Below are 22,308 nucleotides of genomic sequence, written 5' to 3'. Positions count from 1 at the left end.
GAGTGCATACAAAGAAGCAAATTAAAAAAAAAGAATTATTTTTTGTGTAGTTGTGTATTGCAGTAAATGTTGTGTATTGCAGTAAATGTATGGTTGCCACGGCACATCCGGACTTTGCGGTATACCGTTTGGGAACCACTGCTCGTCATCTGTCCTCGAAGCTGTTCAATGAAAACATCTGGGGCCCCTCTGGTGGAGAAGTGGCAGAAATCGGAGTAAAGTAGCATAAAAGCATTATAAGGAAGAAAAAGTGATGAAAACAGGTTTAAATATGGAAAGTTTAATGTAAACTGTAAAAATAAGCAAAAATGTTCTCAAATTGTTTAAAAAAAAGTTCTTAGTTTCTTGAAGGCATCTGGTGACCCCCTTCCAGTGTCTCATGACCCCAATTTTGAGAACTCCTGCTCTACTGAACCACATAATACCAGCAGTACTCTTCATATCACTCATTTTATAGATAAATGAAAACCTCCATAAAAGTACAACTCTTATTTCATGTTTGCAAATTGCTTTTTCACGAGTACGTTCGTTTTTAAATCACTATGAGTACTGAACAGCTTGTTGTTGACGGAGCTTGAATCCCTTTAATTCGTATGAATTTGGTGTGTGTGTGTGTTGGTGGTGCTCGCTTCTGTCAGTCTGCCCCAGGATAGCTGTGGCTACAATAGTAGCTTACCACCACTGTGTGTGGAGTCAAAGAAAAATGCAACGTAGTGCACTTTGAGTGTCTATGAAAGTGTGAGAGTGTCTCTTTCTAAATTACAATGCGTTATTATTTGTATTATTATCAATTATAGTGCATATGTACCAGTACATAAGTAATACTGTAACTGATGTTTGACTTGTGCTAAAACAATTTAAAGACTTTTTTTGAAGCATCAAGTGGTGAATTTACTGCCAATGATCTACACGTACTACAAAGGTTTGTATTTCAAACAAAGGAAACACAAAATTGAAACCACAAAACAAACAGAGGCAGGACCCATAATGCTTTAGAAGATATAGATATATTTTTTTCATCAGATCTGAATAATAATGTCAAAAATACATACTATGATATACAGTTTGCACTACATCATCTTAGCATGACAGACGTCACTAGTAGGAACTGAAATATTAATTTAATTCTTAAATAAACTGATGGTAAGTAAAGAAAGAATGAAAGTGTAAACTCTAAACTAAGGTTACTCTTTCTATTGCAACACTTCCAATAAAGTGGTTCTGTAACAGTACAAATGTATTAGAATATCTTTTGCTTTTTCCAGTTGGAATGAGGAAAAAAATAAAAATAATGCACAGTGGGCTTCTGATGTTTTGCTGTGTGGATCAATCTTGACTTCTCTGTGGTCCGTGTGTTGCTTTGCAGTCCTCGGCCTGGTTCCTCCTGCGTAATATCTTCCTGTGTTTGAACTTTAGACAAAATCTACTGCTCAAACAAGAATTTGAAATCAAACCATTGAAAGTTTCATATTAAAGTGGAATTAACATTAACATTTTTATTACCCCAATCAACAAACCAATTTGTGAAAGAAAAAGAAAATGAATCTTCAGTGTCTAAGTGGTTTGGTGGGCGATCACTGGTCTATTCTCCTCCTGCCAGACGCTGGAGGAAAACATGTGACGGCAGGAAAATTATTACTTATCAAATGTGGCGAGCACACCTTGGATCAGAACAATATGGGAAACACACGACCTAAATCCTAAACCTGTTTGTTCCACGTTGTGTTCCTAACACAGCGTTAGGCATTAGTCTCCCAGGCACTTGGACCTGCATCCTTCATCAGGGGCCGATACGTCTAGTTTCCACACACGAGCCATGAGAGAAATGTTTCCAGCAGTCTGTAAACCTCTTTTCCATTACTGGCCACATGGGTAAACAGAGGGAGAGTCTGACCCAAGCTTCACTAGTGTCCTGGAGGGAAGAAGAGGGGAGGAGCCTCAGCAGCGAGGAGAGAATGGCGGATCAATGGGAGACTCTGTGAAAGACTGGAGCTCGTAGGCAGCACCACTATCCACCTCCATGGACTTCCTGGAAAACAGCAGTCGGATGTCCCTGTGGAGGTAGACCTTCCCAGACTTTGAGCTCTGGAACCTGGTGGAGGACACGTGAGGGATGGAAAACATCAGAAGCGCTCAGACCATACACTGAGCTCATGATGCAATACACAATACTGAATTAACAGGATCGCTACCATATATTTAATAATTATTAACATATTTATTAAACTAAAAAATATATGAGTATAAACTCTGTATGAGATTTTCAGTTTTAAATAGAATGTAAGAAAAATAAAATAAACAAAAATGAGACTTTAGGTTTTGACCCATTTCCTGTGCTAACGTGCTGCTGTATTGAATCGAGTGTTGTGTTTGTTGGTTTTCGTTGCGATGTTTGCTGAAAAGTTTTTTCCATGATCCTAAACTCCGCCCCTCTCTACAAGGGCCAAGTTTGGTTTTTGCCTTTTTGTTTAACCTCTTCTTCTCACGGAGAGCTGCTCTGCTGTGGCTGCTCCCCAGTACTCCCCGTACCTGTCCCCCATGTGACATGTTATTGTCTTTCATGTTTCTTGGTCAGGATGTAACAGAAGCTGTATTGTCCCTAGGGGATAAATAAAGTTTTCTGAATCTGAATGTGCAATAATAATAATAATAATAATAATAATAATAATAATAATAGGTGGAATGAGGAGCGGGTAGTGGAGGAGGTCTGGGGGACTGCTACCGACACACTCGCCCTCCATCTGTGCATTCTCACGGAGGCTCCGCCTTATTATGGGCCGTCCCAAACCATGTTGTGTGGAGGGCGAGTGGACCGTTCAGCTATTAAAGCCTCTCTCCACCCTGTTTTCAAAACGAACTTTTTTCTCAATATAGACATAGTGACAAGTGTATGGTCTTTATCTTGTGTTATTGGATATCTGGTGTTTTAGAGGCTCTGACATGAATACACGTATCACTCTGTAGTTACTGTCTCCGAGCTGCGGCTGCTGCCGTCGGCTCATCCCATCCACAATCACACACAGAGGGGGCTGTGATCTAGGCCGCCTGCCGCTCTGAGAGGACTGATAACCATCACTCCGCATCCAGACTGCAAAATTAATTCACCTTGAATAAGCTTCTCACATGCGATTTATCTCATCTGTTATCACTCTATCTCCAGTGTGTGTGTGTGTGTGTGTGTGTGTGTGTGTGAGACATAAAATGGGATTTTCTAATTGCAAAGGCTGCAATTTTTTTATTTCTTTTTTCTTGTCCTATCTTGTTAAGTTCAGAGAGTGTTTAAGAAGTGCAGCCCATGTGTTTACATGTTTCATGAAACGTGAAGTAAGTTAGATATGTTGACGAGGTAAAGCCACAGATTTGTTTGCTTTATTGTTGTAATCTGTGCTTTAGTTAGTTTAATTGAAATAAATCTGAAATTGTTTATTATGAAACAGATTGATTTATTGCTTCTGTTCATTGAAAAATACATGACAAGAGACCCTTGGAAAAATAATCGCATATTAAATCGCAATCGAAATATTGAGGGAAAAAAATGGAAAATTAAATTGTTTTCCAAAATCGTTCAGCCCTGATAGCGAGTGTGCATTGATGCACATTTACGACAACTTTTGCAGGAAATGAGACGGCAAAATGGCGGAGGAAGCAGCCTACAAAAATGATGATAGTTCTGCATGTGTCCAGTGTGTTCCTCACAACTTTGTCACACTGAGAGAAAGTCACAAAAAGTTTAGAAGGACAAAAAAAAAACTAGCAAATCTCAAACTAGCAATAACTCCATGCTGATGTTTGATTTGATTGTGCAGCCGTAGCATTTCAAAAGGTAAGCTGGAGTGAAGGGGTTGTGTGTCGAGGTGGTTTGGGACTGGGCCAGCATGTCAGAATGTGAAGAGAAAAACAACGCCACCCCACCCCACCCCACCGCGTGATACAATGCAGACTCCCTCTCGTGATGCATTACTAATAATAGCCTGTGATATCAGTATGCTTCATTATACCTTGTGGCATTATTTCAGAGCAGCTGTTAGTACCTCAGATGAACGAGGTAGCGCAGGGTGCGCCCCTGGCCCAGAGTGAAGGGCTTCCTGCTGGTTTGATTGTTTAGATCACGGCGGACAGGAACAGAGAAGGTCCTCTGACGAAGGAAGGTCTGGTGTCCTGCTGGCATGGCTCGTAGGTCGTACATCACAACAAACATCTTCACCACCGTCTTATTAGGGTTGAATAAGGTCTGAGGGGACAAAAAAGGAACAACAGCAAGCTTTAGGCAGGTTTTAATTTTCTATAACTAACACAATAAACAGTGTCTATTGCCACAGTATAATGAAATTACTGCAAAGACATTATAACACTTCTTTTTTTTTTTTTTTTTTTTTTTACAACATTGGGGATGCAGAGCATTTAGGGAAAGTCTCTTTATGCAGAGCAATCAGAAAAGTTGTTCTGCATTAAAATGCCTACTGCTGCCTTTTCTAAAGTTCCCTGGATACAACCCTGTGAGAAATGTAAAGGGAGAGTACACATTTATACCCTCCAATACGATACAACAATTTAGAAAGTCAAATTAAAACCTAAATGTGGTGAGATAATGACCTAAATATGCATTACCGTTGTAATTTATGTTTCTATGTTTCAATTTTAGCTGCTGCCAAAAGCTCCTTTCTCCTATCTGATTGACCCTAAATGAACAGAACGTTTTTAACCAACTCATTGGCAGCTGCGATGGTGTTACCTTTTCCTCTAAGGGTGTGTTCACACCAAACGTGACTTCAGCGACTCTGGCAACTAGATTACAATTACAATCAATGTAAATGACGCAACGTCAAGTGGTCGTAACTGTCTGTAGAGCTGAGGCTGCAGCGGGAGGGCTGCACAGTACACTTCCTCAACTTACTCGTACAAAATAAACGTGGCATACTCCTTTAATAAGCCTTTTAAAGTCTAAGTATATTTTGAGTGAACTCGTACTTCACTTTAGTAACTCCGTAAGTTGATCATTTAAACCGTAAGTACAATTGGAGCTGTCTGTCAGGGTTCCCACACTTTTTTCACAATGATTTTTCAAAACTTTTCCAAATTATTTGACCAAATTTCCATGACTTAGTTCTGAAGCACTAAGACGTTTTTTTTTTTTTGCGTATGCATTTCCTAGTTTTTAGCGTACGCCAGCTGAAGTGATCTTACCTACGCGCAGTTTTATAAATGAGGCGGAGAGTGAATTGGCGATCTTATGATTCCTGCTCAATAATGCTGCCTGTATGCAGCACTTTCACTTTGAGATAACGCTTAATATCTTTGGGGTTTAACATAATTCCAAAAGAATTCAAATATTTTATGACTTTTCAAGACTAGAAACCTTTCCAGGAATTTCATGACCGTGGTGACCCTGGTCTATGATAAGTGCTGTAAATGTACGGCATGAGAAGAAGTGATCAGCCCTCTCACTGCAGCCTCTGGCCCCGTAGACACTGGAGCAATGAAGTGATAAAAAAAAAAAAAGTTCGATAAAAATTGTCATTTATAATTTAATGCAAAACTGGGGAACCATGTTACACTTCTACACATATTCAGTTAACAATTACGCTTTCCTACATTCTACCATTTAAAAAAAATAAAAATAATCCAGGGATATACTGACACACAAAAGGCTCAGATGTCCACACCAAAAATATTAAAACCTATATTTTCATTGATTAGGAATCCTAACAAGGTAAACAATAAATAAGATAATAGATATTTGTCTTTAGTGTATTTTACAGCTGATTTAGGACCAGGTAAGTCAACACAAGAGGAGGGTTAACTTGTACTAGGTTATTTATTTCAGGCTCAGTAATTGTGATTAATTTTGTGATTGTGATTAATTAATTTTCTACAACTTTTGTAATTGAGAACGTAAATGTAATTGACTTGCTGAGGATAAAAATATAATTGTAATTTAACGGTAATTGGGAAACAATGTTAGTCAGTGTAATCATGATTGTAATTGAACATGGATAAGTGAAAACGTAATTGTAACTGAAAAATATCATTGACCCCAAACCTGGTCGCTAGTGATATCTTTGCTCCATTGATGATGGCTTTTTATCGCGCTCGTGTATGTAAGGAACCCAGAGTTTACAGTTGATTGACCCACTTCATACCAGCTGTAATGGAACCGAATACTCACAGTATGTTAACTCAGAGTTTATGGATGTTGAACCTCCTTTCTGAAATACCTGCCATATTCAATTTAGAACCTGTTGCTAAGCAGCCTTCACACATCCCTGCAGTCATCCTAAAATACCTTTGACCACCACTGGGTGTCCCTGATGTGTTCTGTTGCTCTCTCCAACCTCCTCTTTGTTCTCAGCCATGTGTGGCCATCATGCAGATGTTTGATCATTGCAAACATTTAGAGCAGATGTGTTGACCATGTGCCCCGCTGGCCAAAATCCAGCCTCGCTTACAGCCAATAGCCTGACTTTGCAAAGTATAAAAATACAATAAAAGTACAATTAAATCTTCTTTAGTTTAGTCTTGACACTTTACAGTAAAAAATAAAAAACAGAACAAAATAAAAACAAACTAATAGGAACAACTGAGGATCATCCATTTATTTTTCCTGTCTTTTGATTGATTATCAAATTTCTCATTCCCAAAAATCTATTCATATTAATAGTCATTCAAAGTAAAAAAAAAAAAAAAAAAATCTCATTATTATGTATTTTCCTGGGGTTTTTTTGGTACATTTGCCCAAACACTGCAAGTGAATTAAAAAAGGGTTATTTGTAGATGAATTGGTCAGTTTATAATTAGAGTTAGAGATGATAAAAGGAATATTTACCCAAATACAAACTCAAACTCACCACTTGAATGGTTCCTGATGGAGGTACACGGTAGCCCCTTTTCCCCAGAGACTCCAGATTTATCACGCCCTGTGAGAAACCCAACACAATTAAAACATACCTGGGCGTACATTTGAAAGACAGACAGACCAATATTATTCAAGCAGGTAGTTTAGGTTTTAGGTGGAGTCTAAACAGCATAATAACATCTTATGATGTTTATCGATGAGATGACGCACACTGACCATATATGGTGAGGGAGCGTTGTCATCAGAGACGCTGTAGAAAGAAACATCCACTGGTAAGGTGAGGTGACTCGGGCAGAATGATCCGCTAGCTCCCACTTCTGCAGTGAAGCCCTCCACCATTCCCAGGGGCTCCAGGCGATGGTTCAGGACACACTCCTGAACAAAATTACATTTCAAACCATGTTTTTTGAATGTTTCGCCGACAGCTAACATTATTTATTCTCCCTTTAGCCTCCATCTTTCTAACTTGGCTCTCTGTTTTAGTGAAAGGAAACACAAGCATAGGCAGCTAGTATGAGGCTCCTCAGGGTGTGTGTGTTTGTTTGTATGTGTGTGTACCTCAAAGTTTCCTAGCAGGCTGAGATTGGCAGGTGGAGCGCTGGCACTGAACAGCTGCTGTGACTCATCAGTGTACCCCTCTCCTTTTGGAAACACCCTGAGGGTCAAAAACACACCTGATGAAGTTGTTGTCTAAGAAAAGTGATGCAAGAATACCTTAAATCTGCTCATAAGACAAAAAGGATACACCCAGGTTGGAATAATACTCTAATTTGCCATTATTTTCATGTTATCAAACCACAGTCACTCATCCGGAATAATGATAGTGCTTGGTTGAGGTTGTCCATGGTAGGGGAGAGTGGGGTAAGTTGAGCCAAAGGGTAAATTGAGCCTTGTTGCTCAGAAACGGTAAAAAACATTGATCATCTGACCACATATTAAGGAGGAAGGCATTATTAAATGGAGTTTGTGAAGGTAAGAACCACATGGGTAAAGTGGTTGAATATTTATTTCCAAAAAAGCATTTTTTCACTCTTGAAAGTGAATTGTGGTTAGATGGGGGGGGGGGTGCACAACATCCTGAAATAAATGCAGATATAATATTTAGCAACAAAACTATGATTGCATTGATGAAGTGATCCTAAATATGAAAAATGGCTCATCTTACCACACTCTCCCCTATTGCTGCTGTTTATGTGCAGTGGCAGCATATTGGAAACACAAGTTGAATTATTCCTAAAGACTTTTTACCATTAAAAGACAAGAAACCATTAGCTGGAGGTTTACCACCGTTTGGAGTCAATTTGACAAGAGATGGCAGAAACAACAACAACGTGAGGCTTTAGAGAAAGCAGCTCTGAGCTTCCACCCACATCTGCTGCGTGTGGCTGAGCTCTGAATGCTGTGTATTTACACCCACTTCAGAGCTGAAGCCGTTTGCCATTTTGAGCTCAATGTGTGTAATTTAGGCTGCAGTCACAGTACAACGGAGCTTCAGCAGGTGGCAGCGTGAGAGAGGAAGTCAGCTGAGCAGCTCTGACCCGTTATTAAAGCTCGTGAGAGCTTCTTTCAGTCCCTGCTTGAGCTGAGCTGTAGGATGTGGTTAACACAAGCAATTATCGTCTTATATATACAGGACGTGTTTTCATATAGCTGAAAAGTTATTTAAAAAAGTGTTCCCCTGGTTATGGGAAATGTGAATAAGTATGTTAAACAAGTGGCCTTACAATAATGATGATGAGTACGAATGGATAGATTCAGATGGTAAGATGATTAACAGATGATGTGGGAAGAAAACTGAAGAAAAACTGTGTTCCTCCTTCACCTCAGACCAGCTGTTACTACAAAGACATCCTCAGTGAGAAAAACATGCTTACCTTTTCCCAGAGGCCCAAGGCAAACCCTTACAGCCAGTCAGAGAGGTGTCCAGGTCAAAGAAACCCGTTTGATTTTTCCTCTGAGGAACCTGCAGAACACGCACACACACACACACACACACACACACACACACACATCAAAGCTATAGCCAATCATACAATACTCGACTTGCTTCAAACTCCAACTTTGTCACCAATCATCCTAATACCAACGATTTACAAATATCTGTCTTTTTTTTTTTTTTTTTAGAGTTTCTCACTAATTACCTTGGGGCCTGAAAGAAATTTCAACAATACATATAGGTTTATAATCATAATTTTTTTATTTTAACCAATCTTAATGTGTAAATCATGTTTTTTTTTAATGTATTTGTTGATGTACCATTTTATGTAATATTTCTGAATATTTTGAACTGTCTTTAATTTTTTTTATTCTTACATGAACGTGAAATAGGACAAAGCAGGTATGAAAATGGATGGATGGATGTTCTTACATTTACTAGAACAAGGGTCACCAACATGGGCACCAGGTAGCCCACCTGGACTAGGTGAGGGGCCCTCAGGAGCTCTGGTCACCAATGAGCTCCATCTAAAATCTGATTTACTTTCCAGGATTCAAACTCACAAAGATAAATACATCTGACAGATGTAAATAGTATTTAGTATAGTTAAATACTGCTGCACATGATAATGTTTTAATCTTAAATGCCCATCTTTAAATGTTTATTTTCACTGAAACATTATGAGAAATGTAGAAATGTTACAGATTTGGTGTATGGGTTGTGTTATGTTACAGTATAATATGATGAGATACATTTTATAAAAATGCGATGTGGATTTTCATAAAATATGACAATTTTACAAATGTTCCGTTATACGATTAGTTAAAAGTTGTTTGTTAGTAGCAAGTATAAAAGGAAGGATCATTTTCTATGAAATGTAATGATAATGAACCTGCATAAATTAGGACAAATAAAGTGTAACTATCTTAATCTCTAATGTGAAACCGTGAACATTTAGTATTTAAAAAGTGTTTTTCAGACTATTCAGTACCTATGAAGTAGCTCACACCTTCAGAAACGTTGGTGAACCCTGGTCTAGAATCTTGATTTCTTTTTTTTTTTTTTTAATGGACCCCAGGAAGATTAGCAACCACCACGGTGGAAACTAATGGGGATCCAATGACCAAATAAATAAATAAACAAATAGCACATGCTGTCCAACAACAGACCAAAGTAGACGCTAATAGGTCGTTTCAAAGGAATAATCTTTTCTGATGATTCCCTTATAAATATTTATTTCAAATAATTCATTTATAACAATTCTTAAGGGAAGGTTTGATGTAGTAAAGGTTCTAAAGGATAGATGGATATTCACAGGTGTGCACTTGTTTTTTACGTGTGTGTCAAAAGGATGAGAACACAAGTAGTAGACACATACAGTATGTGTCATGTGCTCTGTGAGTCAGTGTGAAATTGGCCTGGATGGAACAACAAAGCAGCAGTTTAGGGATTTTTCAAAGTCAGTGAATGACAGCCACAGCAGTTTGGTACTTCCTCGTTCTAAAGGATGATTCAGAGTGTTTGCAATAAAGGGCAGTGAACATGATGGCGTTATGACAAACAAGTGCACAGACAACAACAATGAGTGACCATGAATAAGTCACAGGGGGTTTAACTGTGCCACTAATCCTGCATGTGACTAAAGTATCATCCTGATGAATCTTTAAATGAGAGGATGAGCGTGACGGTGTCTTCACACTGTGCATGTTTATAAATGTGTGTGTGTGTGTGAGGGGGGGGTTCTTACAGGGCTGGAGAGCAGAGGCAGGCCGGTGCAGGGGTGGAAGGCCTTGGTCGCTGTGGCGTCTAACGAGTGGCGGTTCTGTTTTTTCCAGCTGTTGCAGGGACGCAGAGGGGAGGGGCCGTGGGCTCGCTGGGAATAGGAAATAGGGGACAAAATAAGAATAAGACCGGCCTCGGTTAAAATATAATTATCTGTAATTATCCCATCAAGTCCCTAACAAGACAAATGTGTCTTTAAATACTTTAGTACTTACTCAATCATCATCAAGAGATCAACTGATAACTATGATGTGGCTCGCAATGTACACATCATTGTTGACCATAAAGATATTTCATATAGATTCTAGACAGAGGTTTACCCATGTTATTATGACACCATTAGTTAATAAACCTCAATAGGCAGAATAAACATGAGCTGCACTATTTGACCCAGAACCCTCTGAATGTGACATTTAGTGCTACGTTTAATGACTGTTGGAAAAGGCAGATACATTGGCAGATGGGCATCAGTGTACTGGGGTTCATACCTGTAGTTTTTCATTCCGTTGATAAATTAAGGAATTACATTGCTCTTCTGTTTCTCAACTTTAGTGTTCAGTAAACATGTGAGCACTTTTAATTTCAATAAGCATCAGATGTTAAAAAAATGCTAGAATGGCCTTGTTTAACCTTGAGCATAAAAACATATTAGTAAAAATAGTTTTAATAAAGAGCTTTATTACTGTTCTAAAATATGTGATTACAAATGTTATATTATTTTATGAGATTTGATGAATAATCCAATTTCATGTTGGTTTTTTTTTCCAAAAAAGGTAACTTGTTTTGACCCAAAATTTTTTTGAACATTTTTTCATGATAGGGGGTGGTTTAAAGTGACTAATAAAAGTAAAGGCGACAGCTCATTTAACCTATTTCAGTCAAAACTGAGTGAACTGGAGAAAGGAAGGAGTCTTAGCCAGAAATCAGAGTTTTTCCCCACCTTAAAGTTATTTAGATTTCTTTTCCCTTTTTATCATGGGTTAATAATTAATAACTGTTAAACACTAAGACAAGATGTAATGAGTGAAAGAAGGATATTCTTACAAGCACAGTGGGAGATGGAGTCCCTTCTGTACTGGATGAACTGGAGCCTCTCGTCTGTGAAGGTGCCCGATTCTCATCCTGGAGGGCAGGGGTCTGGGTGAGTGCACAGTTGTGCGTCTGCATCTGGGGCCCACACAGTGGCTTGTTATAGTCCGGGCTTCTGTTACATTTGGTGGCCCTGCTATTTTCCTGAGTCCTACTTAAAACCTGGGCATGCCTTGGGCTGTTCTCGACCAAAGGGGAGAAGGAAGCCGTTTCATGAATGCTGTATGACCTGAATCTGCGTTCCTGTGGGGGGGTATGTAAACGCTGACCAGCCTGGGCTTGGGACTGGCCTCTTAACGAAGGTTCTTCAAGTGTAAACTGAGCACCATTTTGGGCCCGGGGCGCCTGGCCTTGCGTGTCCGGGTCGACTCGGGGCTTGTCTGTGCAAACAGGCATGTGTGAGGTGGCATTGTGCGTGCCATCCTTATGAAGTTCGTGGCTGGGTATGTGGCCATTGGTGTAACCATTTGAGGCAGTGTGCGACTCCTGTGGGGTGTGTGAGTATGTGCAAACTGTGTGTGTGACTGTGGTTGTGTGCATGTGGTGCAGAGGGCTGCCACTTCTGCTGTGTCTGGGGGACAGAGTGGGGACAGACAGTCTCTCCTGAATCAGTCTGGTGATGTCTTGCACTGCCTGGGCAATGAGGGAGCTGTCATCCTCTTTCTCTGTGTCTCTCTCCTTCTCTCTGTTCCTCTCCTCCTCACTATCTCTATCCCTCCAGTCACTCATCTTTAATTTTCTACAGGCAGCAGGTTTTGGGGAGGAGTTTTCTCGTTTGCCAATAGAAGGATTAGTCAAAGGTGTGTTGAAAGGACCAGGCCACACACGTCCTACGGACGCATATAGAGGGGCTTCAGGCTCTTTGGTCTTGCTGGCAGTTACATCGTCATGGTTACTGCCCCACATGGCTTTAGGAGGGTTATCAGAGGCAAAAAGGCCAGGAGGGAGAGGCGGTGCTGTGGGATCGCAGAAGTTGAGCCTTTGTGCAATGCGGGCGATAACCTCTTGTCGTTCCTGCAGCAGGGAGCCAATCAGAGGGTTTGTTTCAGGTGCGTTGGGACGTGGGGAGGAGCAACGAGGGGGTTCGGCCAAAGAGAAATTTTTAAAAGTTCGAAGAGGTTCAGGGATGGAAGCCTTTGACCTTTCATGACTGCTGGAACCAGAGCAATAGTCTTCAACCTGTGTGGGGTCCGATGAGCCGTTGAGGGCTGAGTACAGCCACTTTTTTGCTTTCCTTGTGGGCAGTGGGGAGGGAGAGTGTGAGCGTGGCGGAGTGGGGGACTTGGAAGGCCGATGGAAGAGTGGAGAGCCCTGACGCTGGGGAAGGCTGATGTGTGGAAGCTCTCCATTTTGATAAGTGTGGTTCTCAAAAGATTCCTGGCTCTTCTTGCTGTGAGGATGTGGCACAGCCGTGTGCGGTAGGCTGTTAATTGGTATGTTATTGATGGGGAGGTTTGGAATGGGTAAGCCGTTAAGGAGGAGGCCAGACATGGAGTTGGAGCTCTTGCCATATATGGTAGCGTTGTGAAGAAGACTGTCTTTACTGGGATCCTGACTCTTCCTGAAGGCAGGTAATCCGACTTGGCTGTTGAGGTTTGGACTGAGGCTGTGGGTCTTGCTGTAAAGTGGAGGAAGGCCTGTGTGGATGCTGCAGGCCAGGGTGGGGTAGGTGGGCTGCCTGGGGAGGGACTGTACTCGAACTTGAAGAGCAACACTGTGGGAGACATTAGGAACAGGAAACACGTGCTCCAAGGGTGGCTGGGTGAAGTGCCACACCACGTCCTCGTCGGCAGCGCTGATTCTATTGGATGAAGAACAGATTTAAAAAAACAGAACCTTATCAACTCCTCACATTTTTACATGAATTTAAAACAAACATCCCTTTGGCTTCATTACTTCATTACTCCATACTTCATTAATTCAACACTGGAGTCTTGCATACTTTTCAGCCAGGCAGTATCTCACTGCCTGGCTGAAAAGTATTCAAGACCCCAGTGTCGAATTCTTGAGTGTGTGCTATGCTATGTCTGACCTGTACAGGATGTTTCTGGGCACGATCCCATGGGAGGCGCTGAGCCAAGCACTGAGCTGGGAAAAGAAGACGTAGGAGCGGACGGCCAACAACAGGGTCTTCTCCTCAATGAAACGATCACCGCTTCTAAAAAAAACACGGCTTATGAAAATCATGGAAGTGTGCCAGTATGTCAGGTCAATGAGAAAACGAAGTGATGTGTGTATCTTTTCAATCTCACAGTGTTTCCTATTCAAACATGTAGAAGGAAAGTAGGCCACAATCAAACCTCCCTCCAGTGCTAAACCAGTTACCTGAATGCTTCGAGCATGTGTTTAATGAATACACTCCAATTCAATATTATATCCTAACACTTTTAGCAGATGTTGCTGATAACCTAATTTTTGAAAGACTATATTGTAATGAATAAGTCTCCTATCTGTCAGCTGGATGAACTATTATAAGATTTGGCATTAGACAAGCCTCTCATTGAGCACACCAAATAACCTTGACTTTAACTCAATTTCTACTTAATGTCACAAGCATTGGATGAGTCAAACTAGTCAATATTCTAATGCAATATTTTTGAATTTTGGAGCAACAAGTAACAGAAGCTAAATCTGGTCTTGCAATCACTCAAGAAAAGGAAGTCTATTGTAAACTTGATTCAGAAGTTCTTATTAAGCAGATGTGGGTTTTTTAATACAAAGCAAAGATGAATTGAAAGAACTGCAGTTAGTGATAGTCCTGCTTAAAGCTGATATCCAGAGTTCTGAGAAATGTATGTTTAAGTATCATTCTTTTGAAATGTGAAAAAATACCTAACTAGTCTTTTACTATTGTCTACTGCCGGTGGTCATTCAAATACATTAATGTATATAAGTCCCTCCTTCATCCTATAGACCCCTATACAAATGGAAATGATCGCCGAGTGCATCCAACCAATAGGCTTTGACTTCCTGGAGCGAGGACTGTCAATCAAAGTGAATGCGCGTGCTGCGTAAACTGTGGATGGAAACGAGTCTCAAACAGGTATCACTCTGAGCAGTATAGCATCATGGAGGAGCGCTGAAAAACTCCAGTTACCCATTCCTCGATTGCCAACATATAAAGCTTCTACTAAAAAAGAAAAGAAAAGTCCGAGTACAAAACTTGTGGATAAACGTCTTTGTGACCGCCACAGAGTTTATCTCGGAGCTGCTTTTCAAAGGTGGAGGGAATGTGTGTTTTGGAGATATGCGACTTTGTTATGTTTCGCAATGCACGTGCACAAACGTAGAGGCATAGCTTCTGGTAGATTGGCAGAGACAGGAGAGAAGGAGAGCTGTTGGGGGCGGGACATCGAGAAGTTCTCTCAGAAACTACGGATAGCAGCTCTAAGGAGGGTTGTGCAAAGTAAGAAAAAAGTACTTTGAACCCAAGAGTTACAAGTCACCAATCTGACACTTTGACGACATTTGCAAACAGTGGAGTTGTTACCACTCTGTGAGGTTAAACCACATGCTGTTACAGCTATCACACAAAGTGGACAGGCCAAAGTTCAGTCCACATGTGCTGCCATGTACGTGTCCTAAACAGAATATTTTAACAACACAAAATCTCTGCTGACTCAGCTTATAAACCTAGATTTGCCTTGTGTATGTGGTGACAATATTTTGAAGTGAAAAAAGGGTGAAACAATTCCCCTGCTAATTGTTCTGCACTTGAGGAAATAAAGACATTTCATTTTAATGAGCGAGACAAGGCTTTTTTTCTGCGCTAAATACAATAACATTCCAAATCATTAATTTTCCTTTGTCTCGTAAACGTAAAAAATAATTTCACACCATTGTGTGTGTGTGTGTGTGAACTCACTGTCTGGGAACAGGCTGTAGGGTCCATCTTTCCAGTAGCAGAGCATCTTGTTTGATGACCGGGTCACTGATGGGGTCACTCGGGGGGCACTCGTCACCATAGCAACAGTCAGGCAGAAGCATGACCTCGATCATGATGGGGATGCTGTTCCTCCAGAGGAGAATCACCTCAGAACGGGTACGCCTTGCCTGCTGGCACTGTATACAGACACACACAGACACGCACACAGACACAGGAGGATCAGGGTTGAGCAGGTGTTCACCTCTAAATATTGACAAATAAGTCTCAACTGATACTTAAAATAACATGTTGATGCATTAAAACAATATACGCAACAGGTTGATGCTCTATAATAACACCACCCTATATTTCTCTTGGATCTTATTTGGTGCTCATAAGATTCACTATAAAAGCTTTCTTTTCACAGAATGAGACATGTACAGGAGTGTTACCTGAGGCAGTTTGTCGCAGCATTCGTGCTTGTGAAGAGGAGGCATGGCCGACTGGGCTGGCGGACAGTGCAGCCCCTCAGTCCTGCCCTTCACAGAGTATTCTGGAGTCCTTCCCTCTGTGATTAGCAGGGTCAGAAACACCAGGAACTCCTCGGCGTCATACTCGAAAAACTCCTCCGTTGCATCTTCAGGCAAAAAAAAGAAAGAGATTTCACATAAGTTTAGAATTAAAAAAAACACCAAGTGCCAGTTTTCAGTAAATTATTCATTTGTCACCTCTGCCAAGGAGGTGTTTGTTTATTTTTCTTGTCTGTTAGCATGGATTACAGATAAAGTACTAAATGGATTTTGACAAAATTTAAACCAAAGATAGACGTTAGGCTATGGAAGATTCTATTAAATTTGGGAGGGGATGTGGATCAATATACTGATTCTGGACCAGTTGGAAGAATCAAAATAATCCCTATATCTATTGGCTAAATCTCAGAAATTCATGTCTTGGGTCATAATTTACCTATTTTTTTTTAAATTGACTTGGTTATGTTGGGCTGCTTCCTCAATTAATTCACTGAGCTTTATCTGGATCAGATCCAGTTTGCACATTCCATTGCCCATTCATTTGGACCTATACTGTATTGTTATTAATGGGGATATACCTTTCTTACAAGCATTTGCAGGGTTCCTACAGCTTCAGTCAAATTTAATTCAAGACATTTTAAGACTTTTTAATGCCATTTTAAATTAAATTTAGGACTGGCTTCACAGGCAGTGTTGGGCGGTAACGTCACTTTTGACAGTAACTACTACTGTAACGAAATATTTTTATAAAGAAATAACGGCGTTACCATTACAAAATGGTGCGTTTGTCCGTTACTGTGCTAGCAGCAGTGTACTTCCTGTATACAGTGGCGCTTCATATTTTTGCGGGATGCTGTGCCAAACACGATAAAACAGTAGAAGAAGAAGCATTGTCAGCGTGTTTCTGTTTACATCACGTGCGCCAATGATGGCGAGTCAATGCGAGAACAGGACTGAAAAAGTTGCTAAATGATCCTGAATGCTTCATAGAACTCAATGGTCTGAAAGGGGCGATTCACATCATCAATGACCTCATTTCAACATGGCGGCGCACAGGCTCTAAAACGGTAGAGTAGTCCCATTTTAAAAAGTTAACAAAACAAATATGGTGCAAAACATTTTTTAGGTATAGACCTTCTCATAAGGACATTTCAAAGGTTTTAGGCCACATTTGTAAAAACAGTGGAGGATCCCTGTAATGCCTTTTAAGACTTTTTAAGGATCCGCAGGAACCCTGCTTTAAAGTGTGAAAGATCATGGTGCTATGATCAGGATCACTGATCCAGATAACTGCCATGGCATAGAAGATATTTGGCACTTGGTGGAGGGTTTTCCCCATCTCAGTGCTCTTGTTTAATATTCATCTGATCCCCTTTGCCAGCAGGTCATCACACACATGCCGAGGCAAAAAAATGCATGTAACAGCACAAGCCTGCACTTTCTGACTTGTTTATCATTGTACTTGCCTATAGAATAATCAGTTCTTAAGGTTGGGTTTAGGATAAGGACAGGTACGGCTAAAGTCTCATTTGTCATTTGATTACTCAAACTTAAAGGTACAACGCTTTACGTCACAAAGGTCTGTAAGACAAAGAAGTAAACTATAGGGAGTGTGCGCTGCACCATTCCATGCTCCACCAGTTTTACCATGGTGGTGTGGGTGGGGCTTGCAGGAACCATTAGGGCTGATTCAACCTTTCACCAACACAAAGATGAAGCACAAAGACTCTGACTGGGAATAATTATACACAATGACACACTTTATAGCAGGTTTTTCAAAGAAATGGGGTGAGGGCAGTCCCATGTTGTTGCTCAGGCTTGTCTCTTTATTCTCTAGTCAAAACCCTGCTGTTAACATACCATTAAGTTCCTTTATTTATAGTTTCTGCTCACTTTCCCTGACGCTCCTATACAACACGTGAAGAAAATTCCACAGAAAATCACAGCTCTCACCAGTCACAGTTCAATGAAGCCACCAGATTAGAACCTCGACATTTCTAGATATCGGAAACCTGAACCTGCTTGTATTTGGATGAATAACACAATTCCTTTATTTCCCCTTAAGTAAAATCAGTAGACATACAAACACATGCCCTGTACTCCAGTGAGAGCAGGACTATTCAGCTGCCTCTGCAGAAGTGTGAGCTACGAGCTGCTGCTGCATGGATCGCAGAGAAGCCAGCCAGTCACGAGCATTCCTCTCAGGGAACTCCTCCTACACGCCTTTGAGCTTCTGCTGCTGCACGTGGAGAGAGACGCAGTCCAACACAACACTTGAGGAGGGAGGGACTGGGGAAGGGGGTCTGTTGGCCAGCTGTAAGCTTTTTTATAGGTTAGATAAGGAAAGGCTTAAGGCAACGCGCAAGAGAGGGAGCGAGAGGGGGGGGGGGCAAGAAAAAGAGCAAAGGGGCAGGGGTGAGCGTGTAATAAATGACAAAGGTGAGAATTCAAGGTCACAATCCATCATCTCTACATGATTGTTGACTTCAGTGAAGAACTGTATGCATTTGGCTTTGACAGGCTGATTTGTAGCTATACTTCAATACTCCCAATTGTTCAAGGAAAACGTCAGGCCCGAGGGCCGTCAGGATTTGGGCTAAAGGTGACATTCGTGGATGGAGGCCGAAGACAAAGGAAGCACAAACAGCTGAAGGCAAGGCAGTAAGAGTGATTAAGAGGAGAGAAAGACATCCACCGAGACGCATTGTGCTTCTCTTTGTCCCCTTAAACACAGACACACACAGGTAAAAAAATGAATTTCAAAGGAAAGCACTGCAACACACCGATACATAGACATGAGGAGGAATTAAGAAGAAAAAACACAACGTCAAACGCGTGCACACACGTAACTGCACAAGCAGCACAGAACAAGGAACAAGTGATAGAATCTTTTGCTAAAGGGGCCCAGTCAGCCACTGCTTGGATGAGAGCTGTCATTCATTGTGGAATCGTGCCTGAAAACAACATTCCTGTGAGGCCTACACTCACATGTGGTCGAGATGCAAAACAAGACAATGAGATGGAGATTTCAGCACAGACAAAGCAGCAATAGTCAGGTTTAAGTCACGTTCCTTTTCACCCTCTGACAAAAATAAAGACACTTATTACAATCTCATGATGTCTGACATCTGCACGTAACTACAAGTAAATTCATTTTTTTTAAACTTTCAATTTATTGTTGATTAGTGACACTTCTTTAAATGATCACTTTTTATGCAAGTTATTTTCCTGAGCACGTTATTGGGATTCCTGTGTGTATATCTAGTGTCATTGATATTTGTTTAAAGCCTGTGTATAAACTCCACAGATCTCCATCCACGCACTATAGAACTACCTTAGTAGCTACTGGCATTACAAAGGAATGCTCAAAACATTTCAATTTGTGTTTAATACGGGTGTCCCGATCAATACTGATATGTGATATTATGCGATATTGTTAAAAAACAAATGACTATTGGATTATATCGGTATATCAATTATATCTAAAATCTAAGTAATTTTGTTTTAATTGGATTTATTCAAGTTGTTTTTCAGGGTCTTTTAATTTATTTTTGAAATTATTCTATTCAATTGTAGAATACGCTTAGGTTCAATTGTTCAACTAGTGGTATATTTTGCACTTTAAAAATATATTTTTTTTGTTTGTTGCATTTATTGAGATTATTTTTTAGGGTCTTCCAACTCATATTATTATTACTTTTATTTAATTGTAGAATATTGTTTAAGGTCACGACCCACAGGGAAATGTGAAAGTGTCACAAAAACATAAATTTCCCTTTCTGTGCGTGTCACCACATTCTACTTAACTTAATGTGCTTCGATTGGAATTTATTTCGTGCAAATGCATCTTATTACAAGATTATGGTTATGGTTAAGGTGATAACTATCATTAAAATCTCTTTGCAATCCCCACCAGGAAGTACCACTCCATTTTCTGACGTACAGCACAAAATCTAGCACAAAATAAATCTCATGCCCCGCAGCACCCATTTAATTATCCATGTTCAATTACAACTCAATTGTGATTACGGTGACCTGCATTTTTTTCAATTACAATTAGTATTTTTCCTCTGTAAGTCAATTATAATTACATTCTCAATTACTATATTTAAAATTCAATTAATCACAATTAATGAGAATTTAATAAATAAGCCCAAAAAACGTGACCTTCCTCTTGTGCTAGCTTTCTGTTAGCATCTCTTATGCTAACAGGTCAGTTTGACCAACGTCTTAAAACAGCAGTAAAATACAATAAACAATATGATCTATTGTCTAATTTGTTTCTCATCTCTAGGTTACATTGTCAGGCTTCCTTATCAAGGAAAATATTGGTATTAATATTTTTGTATATATTAATATCTGAACTCAATTACAATTCAATTAGAATTACGACAGCAAGATATTTTTTCATTTACAATTACAAATATAATTTTGTTTAATTAAAATGAAATGCCAATTACACAATTACAACCCCAACCCTGCTACAAAGTAAGTAATAAAAGTTTGTATGATCCGCATCAATATCGTTGCAGACTGATATGATGTTAGTATCAGTTAATTACTAAGGTGGTAATATCGGTTGCGTATCGGGAGTGAAAACATTTGTATTGTGACACCCCTAGTGTTTAATTACAAAGTTTACAGACCACACTTTAAAACCATGCAAAACAATAAAAAAAACTCCAACACTGGAAACTATGCTGCATGTTAGTTATGTATTATGCCAGATTACAACACAGAAGACTCATTATTAACTAGACAAGACCTGTATTCGCAAGGCGAATACGTATTTGCCGATTGAAAATTGGCAAAAATGACAACCTGTATCTGGATTTGTTGACAAGTTTGTTGTTTTTACTAATGAAATTGAAAGTAAAAATGCAGGAAAAACAGAGGACTGACCTTGACCTTAAATACACACTGAAAGGAAATGTTGTTCAATGGTACCATTCTGAGCACTGCATCTCAATTTGTTATAGGGAAAAAAAGTATTTTTTGTTTTGGCTGAGCTTCATCGTTCTGAGAGTGTCACTTTGTTCACTTTTCTGAGCAGTTCTTGACCTTAAATATGACATTGACCAAAATGTTGTTCAATGGTACCAGTGCCCAAATTATAGGGAAAAAGTTTTTTTTGTTTTTTTTTCTGTGATGTCATGAACTTTCACCCCTACTGATCTATTTACTGGTAGGTTGTACAGCTTTGGTCCAATGAAATAAAATATTCCACTTGAGATGAGTTTTACATAAATGTAAGCATCGAACTTGTATGATAAGTATTAGTAAAGATATAGAAAATGTTGGTTTTTAACACTTGACCTTTTGGCTCCAAAAAAGGTCGACTGCACATCCTTGACATTGCCCCTATGAGATGACCTACGTGTCATTAGTGCTGCATTAATAGCCTAGGAGGAGTTCCAGGACAAAGGAGTTGCGGATGAAAAATAATTTTAAAAAGAACTCCTACGAAAACAATATATTTGGCAAATGCAATAACCAATGCCCACCTGCCAACAACTATAACTGATGTTCCACCTACAGATTGGCTGCTCAGAAATAAGCAAACTCGCACACGCACAATTGTGCAGACAGCTCTCAGCTGTCTCCAAATCTTGCAGCCAACAGATCACTATAAAGTCATGCGGGATGGAAAAAGGCCTCCAGGACAAGAGCAGTCAGGTCAGCCTTAACACAAGCTTCAGAGTAAACACACCACAATAAACCCTGAGAAACACTTTGGAATGACGCATGATTATTACCTAACAAGCTAAAACCAAAAGCCAACACTTTTCATGGCTTAACATGCCACTTTTGAAGTCTTGTGTTCCAATACAACTGTAATTATGATCACAATCTGAATAAATGTACCAGGAATCCAACACGTACACACACTCACAGTGACACGCACGCATGCACACGCAGATAAGACAACCCATTAATCTATGCTCTGTGGCTAAACAATCACACAGCGGCTGCACCTTGTCCTACAGCAAAGCTCTCCGCGCTCCACACACACGCGCGCACACACACAGTATACAGACCAACATACAAAAAACATAAATGTACAGCTAATTTAAATGCAGCATGAGCATCAATTCAATAACCACCCCCTCCCACCGTTCTCTGCTCAGGCAGCGTTTTAGTCGACTTGTGGCATCTGCTCACACCATGTTTATTAACGCTCAAAGTGTTTTTACAAATCTAATGATTTCTTTTAAATGCCTAGATTTGCATTAACAACAGTTTAAAGCCAATA

At 40.0% G+C, this 22,308-nt stretch overlaps 1 protein-coding gene across 1 annotated transcript; it reads right to left on the bottom strand.

Annotated features, from left to right (window-relative positions):
• Window positions 1–988: 988 nt before the first annotated feature.
• Window positions 989–16,585, bottom strand: atosa (atos homolog A). The gene is made up of 12 exons (XM_028473807.1): window positions 16,579–16,585; window positions 15,978–16,162; window positions 15,526–15,722; window positions 13,693–13,818; window positions 11,616–13,461; window positions 10,537–10,662; window positions 8,728–8,816; window positions 7,412–7,508; window positions 7,070–7,228; window positions 6,846–6,914; window positions 4,032–4,231; window positions 989–2,092 (listed from the first exon to the last, which is right to left on the bottom strand). Exons 1-12 carry the CDS (start codon window positions 16,583–16,585, stop codon window positions 1,939–1,941), a joined length of 3,255 nt encoding a protein of 1,084 aa, XP_028329608.1. The 3' UTR covers window positions 989–1,938.
• Window positions 16,586–22,308: the final 5,723 nt, after the last annotated feature.

Source organism: Gouania willdenowi, chromosome 3 (assembly GCF_900634775.1).
Source record: "Gouania willdenowi chromosome 3, fGouWil2.1, whole genome shotgun sequence".
Lineage (NCBI taxonomy): Eukaryota > Metazoa > Chordata > Actinopteri > Blenniiformes > Gobiesocidae > Gouania > Gouania willdenowi.
This window is presented reverse-complemented; position numbering and strand designations above follow the sequence as displayed.

Coding starts and splice junctions, on each gene's coding strand:
- atosa (XM_028473807.1), bottom strand. Junction 6,915..7,069: donor ACGCTCCCTCACCATATATG/GTCAGTGTGCGT, acceptor GGTTTCTCACAG/GGCGTGATAAATCTGGAGTC. Junction 4,232..6,845: donor CATCAGGAACCATTCAAGTG/GTGAGTTTGAGT, acceptor TTGTCCCCTCAG/ACCTTATTCAACCCTAATAA.